The following is a 10,447-nucleotide window of genomic DNA, read 5'->3' as shown; positions in this document are numbered from 1 at the left end:
AAACTATCGGGCGGAATTGGTAGAGCAAGCTCAACATGCGTCTGATCGGGCCTGATTACAAAAAGAAGGTTAAATTAAGAGTTATATATGTATGTATGTATGTATGTATAAAATTGTGTTTTATATTAAACTGGGCCTAGTGCCATGTATAAACTAACCTTGTTATTGTGCATTCAATACTAAGCTATTCAAATAAAACACAGGTTCATATATTCATGTTTTTATTTTAAACATATGCAAGGTACAGTGAGTAGGGTGGCTGTGCCACTGCCATTTATAAACACACCTTGTCAACTAATACCAATGCCAATATCAACATTGTCTGTCAATTGCATGATAATCATCCATACAAGCTATTCAAATTGACGTTTTTATTTTAAACTTAAATGTGGAAACCAAAAATGAGTGATGGCCTATTAGTGTCACTGCCATGCATAAACATACCTGTTATCTTGCATACAACACTGAACTATTAAAATAATGGACAGATTCATGTTTGGGACATTTTTTTTTTTTGAAATTGTCTAATCAACCCAAAATTTCGCAGACCCCCTGTTGAAGACCTCTGTTCTAGATACAACAGCTGGGAACAGGGATGACAAAGCTGAACAAATAAAAGGTAAAGAATAGACAGGATTGTTATTTGAAACATGGCTGTATAGAAAATTCATATGAATATATATATAAATAGCACCAATGAAAAAACATTTATACAAGTCAAGCGTTCTGTAAGTTGTAAACTATACAAATAGGGCAAATAAATAAATGGACTGGATAATTATGTATAGTATATGCATGCATACATGTCAATATACTGTATGTACAACGTGTAGGATTTATATTAACAGATGTATTTTTTTAAAATCATATCCATAATTTGAAATATATTCATGTGTATTCACAGTCATACTATGATATTTGCCTGTATGATTGTCATATGTTGTTCACATCACTGAGGCAGGGTGTTTGTGCTCTTTTGGCCGCTTCAACCTTGTAACCTTTTCGACAGGTAAAGCAAAGTTCAATAGTAGACTGGATAGTAGAAAGGAACCATTGATGAGCTGACTGGAAAGACTTGTGTGGTGACAGGTGAAGTATAACAAATTTGCTTTCTAAATGAGAAAAGATCCAATACAAAATAACACTGGCATGTTAATTTAAGAGGGTATATCTTTTTATTTGACAATAATGTTTCTACTAAGTAAGACTTAAAGGATTTTCTAGCATCCAAATTAATCTTAATGTACTGAGTAATTGTGGTATTGAGTATTTACTTTGCCCATCAAATAGAAGCTATCAAACATAGTTGCATTATTTAAACAAAAAGAACAGCAGGTAACAATGCTTTTAACATTATTATGACGAGATGTTTACCAATGAATACAGCTGCTTCATCAGCGTAAAATCACATAGTTGGGCTGACAAAGAAGAGAAAATCAACAATCCACTTTACAGACCGTAGATGATCCCACTTTTGGTAAAATTAGATTTTTCAGATTGGATCACTTCAACTATACAAACTGAACCTCAGCAGCAACAAGCAAAAATATACATAATAGGTATTAATACAAAAGCAAATTCAACAGAAATCCACAGTGATTAAAATCCAAAGCAAAATGCTGCGTGTGTGCAGCGTATGGATGGCCGCAGATGTATAAATGCTGTGACAACACTTAAACATGAATGCTGTTTGTCATGTCGTTGTCCACGCTTTTCGTATTTTGCTGATGATGCACTTCTCTTTATGGACCTGGAACAAATCCATAATAAATACAGTTGAAATATTTGTACCTATATCATTATCAAGGCTTAATTATTGTTTTTAAATGCATTGAATTAAATGAAAATTTGTATGACTATATTGACTGCAAGTTGAACTGCATACTGACTAATAGTTAGATGTACTCCTAGTGTATTTAATAATAACCATTCGATAGTATTTAATTTAATGCCATTTAAATGCAAATGACTCAGGAGTTAATAGTTGACCCATAGTTAATGTGTTAATATTTGTACCTGCAGATGAATCTAGATTCACATTACTGTAGTCAGATCTCTCCGCTGCGTCGACGCGTATTTCTGTTAAAACAATATAATGAAAAATAAATCTCCCTTTTACCACACAAAGTATAATTGATGACAATGTGTACTTTTGGCAATTACATCTGTGGGTTTGACATTCTGCTGTCACTTTTGGGTATTAACGATGAGTGAATTAATTTTTTATGTTTATGGTGATGGTACATTGTGTACTCACTCCTCTTTCCCAGAGCTTTGAGCTGAATCTGAGATGTGACATTTCTGTATCCATCTGCTAATTCACCTGAAAACAGAACGATTGTACTGCCTTGAATTCTAAACACTTATAGCATTCAGGACGGCTCGGCACAATCCAGAGTTTATACTGTACCCCGTCCGGTGATCCCAGAGCCAACGATTGTTTCATAGACACAAACGTCACCTACAGGTCAGTAAAAATCACATTAGTCACTTCAAGTCCAAGACATCGTAGAACTTGATTCAGATTAAAAGTTATTATACATATAATAACTGGATATGAATCAGGAAGAGCTGACCGTGGAGAAGAGAGGAGTAGAGTTGCTGTTGATTTTCATCTTGGTCGACAGTGTGAACCACAGCGGACCTCTGAGACTGGATGAGCCTGAAACATGATGAAGAAAACAATTGTGCTTATGTAAAAAGTAATATGTAAAATCTAGTAAATCTAAAAGTAGTTTTATTTAAGATGAAACAAGAGTGTTAATGTACCAACCTGTAACAACACGTATCTGCAAAAAAAGACAATTATTCAGTTGCTTGTTCTTGTTTAGCGAAATGAGTCCATGTGGTGACGTCAGAGTTCCTCAGTGATTTTTAATAAGCAGAGTGTAATTGATCGATAATAAACAAGAAAAAGGTCTCACCCTTTGACTTTTTGTACCAACACAGTAGTACCAGAGTCAGGAGAACTATCAGTACGATACCACTAACCAGCCCCGCGGTCAACAGCACAGGAAATGGAGAACTGGACGCTGCAATAATTAAGAATACGTATTAGTTAACTTTATCGAGTGGAGCACATGACCAAAAGCAGATCAGTGGTTGTATATTTTTAAGTGCAAGTCTAGTCTCGCCCATTTTACTTAGAGAGACTTGTGTACATCTGCTAATTTGTATTTACTTCACATTTTTAAATTCTATCACCAGGACAGCAGCTTAAAGCAGGAAATAAAAAAAACTTTTAGAAGAGTGGGAACGAAAAAATATTAGTTTTATATATGGTTTCTTTAAAAAAAAAAAAAAAAAAAAAAGTAAGCTTTTAGTGAAAGCCGTCACATAAAATTGTACAACATGACTCTTCGCTGCAAACTGAACCACTTTTCACAATTCCAATTTTTCAATAACCTGCTTTTGTCCACTGGGGGTCGCACTGTCCTAATACGGGTATCACTCCCTATGCTGGATCAACTATTATAGTTCCCACATGCTTAGGCTAGTACTTCTTTGCACTAGTTAGTAGAAAGGTAAACATATTGGAGCTGTTGTTATTTAAAGATTATTGTGCAATGATTTTACTGGTTCGGCCCACTTGAGGTAAAATGGGCTGCATGTGGTCGCTGAACTTAAGTGAGTTTGAAAACCCCTGACTTAGTGGGATAGTTGAAAAGAACGAAGCCATCGTGAATGTTATTAGTTACAAGTCAAGATGTCTGCGGAGAAAAAAAAGGCATATTGGGTGAAATCTGTTGAAACTAAGTCTGTTTTAGCACAGACAAAGAAATGACAGGCAGCATCATACTCACATTTTACTGACATCCAACTCTGTTGTGAAACCCCTCCTGAGTGTTCACACCTGTAGAAGCCTTCGTCTGACTTTGACACTGCAGAGATTTCCAGCTCCGCTCTGTCACTCTTTCGGACGAGTTTGTCATTTTTGTAGAAAGTGACGTTGGAAAGTGGTTTTCCTGTCCTCTGCATGCAGCCAAAAGTAACAGAACCCCCCTCTCTCACAGGATGGACGGGGCTCACCAGGATAATTAAATCTGTAGAACCGTTAAACGCTATGAATATGTTCGGCCTGACAAATTAATAAGTAGTGGAGTTTGGTTAATGCTAGCCACATACATTGCTTGTGTAGCTAATGGATGGAAAAGTGAACTCAGTATTTCCAATGCATGTGTAAACGATATAATTAAATAAATATGAAATGACATGAACGTTCACAAAAGTACCCTGATGAAAACCTACAATTTCCAGTGATGTTAACAGCATTGCTGGACTCTCCTGATCCAGACTCACACCAGTGCACTGCATTAAGGAGCCAGAGACTGTAATGGTTCAGGTGGCATGTGGATCCAGACATTGTCCCCCAGGAAAAGCAGTGTGACGGGGGGCCATCCCCAAAAAACCTCATCACTCTCCACGCAGTAGAGTTTCCCTCACAGCTCAGCGACACAGAGTCAGAGGTGAAGTGCTGCACTCTGTCAGGACTCACCGTGAGAGACGCTGCTGAGTGAACATCTGAAAAACAGCATTGATGAAGAGTCAAACAAGGAAAAGCGAAAGCCATGCCACGTTTTTGATTCAAAATGTTGCAGCAAGATAGACAGCTATTGTGAATGTGTTAACCAGTCACTTTTTGTGTTGCTGTGTGCGCGCAATTGTCTAGAGTATAGTCTCCTTGAACAATAGTTGAGCGTAATTAGTCGGTAATTACTGTTAATTGATTTATCTGTTACATAGAAAATACATAAAATATTACATAGAAATTGTACATGTGTATTTAAATAATTCAGATTCAAAAGTTAGTCAGTTAAACTATCCAAAATAAAACAAGTCGTTAAGGCACTTCAGGTGCATATATTTTGAGTCGAGCCTTGAATATTTCTTCATGCACATCCAATTAAAAGCCAATGTGAGAATTAGGCTACTTTCCTATATATATATATATATATATATATATATATATATATATATATATATATATATATATATATATATAAGTGAGAAACAAACAAACCTACCTCCAGACCAGACGAACTTAGGTTTACTATACTGAGTGTAAAACACTGGATCTCCTCTTCCAGCTCTGCACACATATCCTGCTGTGTGCGTCTGTCCATGAACAATGTAGGAATCCTGTTCAGTACCATTGGTGCTACCAGGTAGAAGCTCATAGCTGTAGGAGTTGTGGAGGCTGCGATAATCTATCCAATGATGTCCAAAGAAGCCATACATGTCTGATATATCTGGTGGTTTGGGAACAGCCTTATACCAGAAGAACCTCCATCCTGCAGATGGATGTTTAACACTGCAGGTCAGAGTTACTGAGTCTCCAGGACTCAGCCATAATGGAGACACAGTGAGGACAGGCTGAGGGTTATCTGTTGGAGAATGTTTTTTTCAGAATTAATACATGTTTCGATTGTTTGTGGATTACCAGCAAACCAAACTTTAAAAAATTTATGAATTTTCCATTTGAATGAAATAAAATTGGACTTACTGTAAGACAATGTCAGTTTGAATGAAGTACTCCACCCTGTTGAATTCCGTTGTGCTCTTTTCAGTCTGCCCATACACCAGTAGTCGCCATTGTATAATGGAGAAACAAAACTGATCCTGTATTTATTTTGGTTTGGAGGTTTATATGAGCCGGTTGTCATCCATTCGTACTCCCACTCAGTGTCTCCTCCCTGAATCTCACATCTAAGAGTGATCGTCTCTCCAGAGTAAATCTCAGGCCAGTCGGGTTGCCGGGTCACAGCAGCAGCGTTTGTGTCTGTTCCTGTTCACGAATCACCAATAAAGATGCAAAAAATGACAAATTAAAAAAACGTAAGCATCAACAGCAACCAGATCTCAATCAGCAATCTTGGATTCAGAATGGAATATGTCACTGCCACACTCACCAATTCTTTGAATATTGATTGAATCGCTGTACTCTGTGTAGTAAACTGGGGTTCCTCTTTGCCCAACGCACCAGTAGACTCCTTCCTGTGAGACAGTGATTTGTAAAGTTGAGAGGACGGTAAGGTCTGGTCCGGTCAGAGGTTTAGAGGATGTCTCTCCTCTGTACCAGAAGTATTTCCAACCGGATGATGATGGGTTCACAGAGCAGGTCAGGGTCACACTGCCCCCGACAGGAAAGCCTCTGTTGTCAGCACTCAGGTTGGCCTTTGGTCTGTGTGCTGTTCAGTTCAAAACACAAAGACATAAAACAAATGTCATTGCTCTCCTTTATTTAAACCACTTAAAGAAAATGGACTGAACTGAAGTGGCAAAACAAAACCCGGTTCAAAAACACTTTAACAGTTTGAATAAAGCCTTCTCTTTTTCATTTGGTAAGTGTCGATGATATAAGAGCGATAATGAAGAAGAAGAAACTGTGCACTACGCCTAGTTCAACTTACACGAAACTGTCAATGTGATGACCTCGCTCCACTCTGTCGAGGAATACGAGTCCCATCTTTGTTTACCCATGCACCTGTAGTTTCCACTGTCGTTCACCGCAGCGCTGCCAATCCTGCACTCATCGTGCGTTGGAATTGTGTCCGAGTTGGGTCTGCTCCATTCGTACTCCCACCCAGTGTTTTCGCCTCTATAAATATCACATCTAACAGTGATCGTTTCACCACTGAAGATCAGAGGCCAGTTGGGTTGCAGCGACACAACCGCCTTGTTGGAAACTGTTCACAAACAGAAACAGAGGAAACTAGTTGTTTGAGCACTAATTCTTCACGCTGTATCCCTCCAAACTACAGCAGTGACACTCACCTCTTTTCTCAATGGTGACTGGATCACTGTCCTCTGTGAAGAAAACTGGGTTTCCTCTCCCTCCTCTGCAGTGGTAGATGCCTCCTTGTGAGATACTGATAGCTCCATCTGATTCACCGTCTCTAATGATCTGACTTTCAGAAAACACAGAGGTTCTTCTGAACCAGTTGTACATCCAATCAGCAGATTCCTCCACAAAGCACGTCAGTGTTTTCTTGCCCCCAACTGGTATGGTTCTGCTATCTGCCGTTACTGTGGGCCTGGGTTTATGAGCTGTTCATTTGTATGAGAAAAATAGTTTTGGTATTCAGACAGATGAAAAGATACTAAAGCACAGTATGAATGAAAGACAATCTGACTTACATGATACGATCAGTGAGAGGGCATCGCTCCACTCGGTTGAGGAATAGGAGTCCCTTCGACCCTTACACCAGTAGCTTCCACTCTGGGAAACAGAAGCACTGCTAATCCTGTATTCACGGTGTGTCGGGGGTGTGTTTGAGCTGGTTGTTCTCCATTCATACTCCCACTCAGCGTTTCCTACTCCCTCGATCTCACATACAACAGTGACCGTCTCACCAACGAATATCTGAGAGCAGTTGTGCTGCTGGGTCACGACAATCCTGTTGGACACTGTTTACACCAAAAACACACAACTAACACCAACACACTGGTAATCACCACTCAAGTCGACCGTTTCTGTTGAATGTGTAAATGCCAGTCAGTGACATTTCCTTCTCTCATGTCACATTTGAAAGTAACAAACTCTCCAGTAAATAAATATGGCGAGTTGGGTTCAAAGGTCAGCTCAGCATCTAGAACTCAAAGGCAAACATACATTTAACAGTTAGATTAAATGTAAAAACCTAAAAAAAATCTTTGAAGAATATGCAACAACACACCCTTTAGAGCTACTTCAGTCGCATCCTAATTTATGTTGCTACATGAAAATGATAAACATTAAAAAAAAGAAAAGATCAGAGATGACACAGTAGGGGGAGATGTAGCTCAGTCGCCATGAAAAAATAAATGTTTGCATTGTACATTTCTGCTCACGACTTTCACCCAGGAGACCGCTGTTTGTGTCCAATGTGAAACCAAAAGTGAACACATTATTGTACTAGTTCAGTTGTTAGGGTTTATTTTGTTACTTTGTTACGTTACGTTATTACATTACAAACCATGATCGTTTTTTTTCCTTAACCAAGTATTTTTGTTGCAAAGTTACAAAGTTAATCACTGTTTCAAGGCTAGGGTTGGGTACCGAACAGAGAAAATGCCGAAAGGTAAACAGTCAAAAGTGTGGCTGTATTTCGCACTAAAAGGCATGCATCGTGTTCGACTGCCTGCGTGAGCGTGAGCCCATGATAAGCACCACAGAGGGCAGTGTGGGCCTCCCTGGCCCCGGCGATGGGGAGACTGGTCCCAACGTTGAACAAGTGGAGACCGATGATGACAACAGCAGCCTTACCTCAGGTTAGTAATGTAACGTTGATTGTAAATCTTGCATTTATAAAAGTAGGCCTAATAACAAATGATAAATTAGGCGTTATAACCATGTTTAAGTTAGCTAGCTAGCTACTAGCAAACGGTAGGCTACCTGCCGCCATCATAGCAAGTCAGTGTAATGTTAATGAAACTAGCGATGGCATGTGCAGGGATGCTTCTGTTGCCTGTAAAATATCTAACATTATTTATGTTTATATTTTTGGCTCTCCAGCTTCAACAGCTGGCTCACCTTGGCAAAGAAGGCTCATTTAAGAAAAGAGAAGGTGGAGGAACTCCACAGGTCTGTGACCACATGTGTGGTCAATGGACTGCGTTCTTTTTCCACTGCGGAATCTCCACGGTTCAGGTAAAAAAAAAAGTGATGTGAAAACAATATTTGCATCAAATCTGTTCCATTAAGACAATTCGTCAAAAAGACTAATAAATATCCTCAAATGTATTTTATACAGAGAGATGACCACTGTCCTCAATCCTCGCTACCGACCCCCATCCAGGGATGATCTGTCCAATACACTAATTCATCCCTGTGTGTACAGGCCTCATCACACCATCTGAGAGGGTTTTCTCCTGTGCATGACATGCAATTAGTCAGGAGAGGTGTCGTATTTTGCCAGAGAAGGCAAATATGCTCATATTTCTGCAAAAGAATTGCTGAAGTTTATTTATATTTATTTGAGTATACTGTAAACTGTTGTTAACAGTTAATATATTGTTCATAGTTTGAAGTTAAAAAGTTTGAAGCTGTAGTTTGAAGCAAAGTGTTTTATATTTATTTATATTTATAGTATACTTCAAACAGTTAATATATTGTTCAATTTGAAGAAAACAAATTGCCTTGGCAATAAAAAAAGCCTTTCTTTAATGTCGTCAATCATCGTTTTGTGTGTTTGTTTTTAAAGTATCGGTTCAGGCACCGTTTAGGCACCGGTATTGTTTTAAAAGTATCGTTGAAGCACCGGTATCGGAAAAAACCCAAACGATACACATCCCTATTCAAAGCTGTTATGAAATGTATTAATTAACTTATTTTTTGGTCAGACATATCAACATTAAAGGCATGCAGTGGTTTGCAGAAATGTACAACACGAAAAAAAATGTAACATCTATCTGGAGCGAAAAATTGCAAAACTAGAAAATTGTTCAATTACCTTCAGCATGTCCACAGTAGAGGAGTGTATTCAGCACTATAATAAAGATAGATAACTCATCATACATTATCAAACTCTTGTTTAATATCAAATAGATAATAAACAAAGGCATTTAAAAACTGCTGGAGTTTGACAAACATCTCACACTCGGTTCTTCTCACTACATTTCGCTAAATCCGTCATTCAAGCAAAGAAAGCCACTGATGTACTCACAGGAGAATGACAGCGCACAGAACAAAGTGAGCCCCATCCTCACATCCAGCAATGACACTCCATCACTCTGCTTCTGAAGAACAGAGAGACTGAAACTGGAGCCAGAAGAGAAAAGGAGAACTGTGAGGAGAACAGGTTACATTTCATATTTATCTGAGACCAGATGTTCTTTTTCTGATTTAAGCCCTCACACCACATCACTGGAATTTGAAAAATAACAAATTATAACAGACAGGAAGACATCACATGATTGCACTAAGTAGTAAATAATAATAATAATAATAATAATAATAATAATAATAATAATAATAATGAATAGAGTGCTCTGTCCAGACATTAGATCTTTTTTTGTAGCTTGTAACTTCGCCTTAAACATCATAAAACATACAGCAATCACTTGGGTCCCAAATATTTGTATTAATCGCTTTTTCTTGCTCCAACTAGATTATTGCAAAAACAAGCCAAGGCACAGCTTGTCACTGTAAGATAATTCAACTTCACTTCCCTTTAACACCTACAAAACGTGTTGCTTGATAACTTAGGCAGTGTCATCATCACTTTAACACGTGATGTTTCTACACACAGCAACAAATTACTTCAGGAAAATTGTTAAAAATGCAATCAATATAGTATGTATTTATACTGTAAGTTACAATGCTTATTAAAAAACGAGGCCTATTTGCAGGCCTCAGCTCGAATAAAGATAAGAAATACCTAATTAATTGTATAAAAAAAAAATTAAAAAAAAAAAAAAAAAAAAAAAAAAAAAAATTATATATTTTTGAGATGAGAAAAATTATGGA

The 10,447-nt window shown here is 37.9% G+C and overlaps 1 protein-coding gene across 2 annotated transcripts; it reads right to left on the bottom strand.

The window, feature by feature from the left end:
* Positions 1-249: 249 nt before the first annotated feature.
* Positions 250-9,874, bottom strand: LOC137885912 (Fc receptor-like protein 5). Of its 2 annotated transcripts, none has more exons than XM_068728257.1 (17): positions 9,645-9,874; positions 9,432-9,467; positions 7,138-7,407; positions 6,775-7,047; positions 6,411-6,686; positions 5,910-6,188; positions 5,504-5,785; positions 5,025-5,384; positions 4,249-4,521; positions 3,804-4,043; positions 2,925-3,032; positions 2,774-2,789; positions 2,577-2,662; positions 2,411-2,461; positions 2,258-2,323; positions 2,017-2,079; positions 250-1,750 (listed from the first exon to the last, which is right to left on the bottom strand). In XM_068728257.1, exons 1-17 carry the CDS (start codon positions 9,679-9,681, stop codon positions 1,743-1,745), a joined length of 2,724 nt encoding a protein of 907 aa, XP_068584358.1. In that variant the 5' UTR covers positions 9,682-9,874; the 3' UTR covers positions 250-1,742. The 2 variants fall into 2 exon arrangements, with proteins under 2 accessions (XP_068584358.1, XP_068584359.1); XM_068728258.1 differs by having other exon boundaries at positions 7,138-7,219; positions 9,645-9,667.
* Positions 9,875-10,447: the final 573 nt, after the last annotated feature.

The sequence above is a fragment of the Cebidichthys violaceus genome, unplaced genomic scaffold, assembly GCF_023349555.1.
Source record: "Cebidichthys violaceus isolate CVI_PGR_0920_01 unplaced genomic scaffold, fCebVio1.0.p SCAF_41, whole genome shotgun sequence".
NCBI classification, from domain to species: Eukaryota; Metazoa; Chordata; class Actinopteri; order Perciformes; family Stichaeidae; genus Cebidichthys; species Cebidichthys violaceus.
This window is presented reverse-complemented; position numbering and strand designations above follow the sequence as displayed.

Excerpts from the sequence above, each read along its gene's own strand:
- LOC137885912 (XM_068728257.1), bottom strand. The coding sequence starts at position 9,681 with ATGGGGCTCACTTTGTTCTGTGCGCTGTCATTCTCCT. Across the intron at positions 9,468-9,644 it reads CTGTGCGCTGTCATTCTCCT|TGCTGAATACACTCCTCTAC; the intron begins GTGAGTACATCA and ends TCTTTATTATAG. Across the intron at positions 4,522-5,024 it reads TAAGTTCGTCTGGTCTGGAG|ATGTTCACTCAGCAGCGTCT; the intron begins GTAGGTTTGTTT and ends GCTGTTTTTCAG.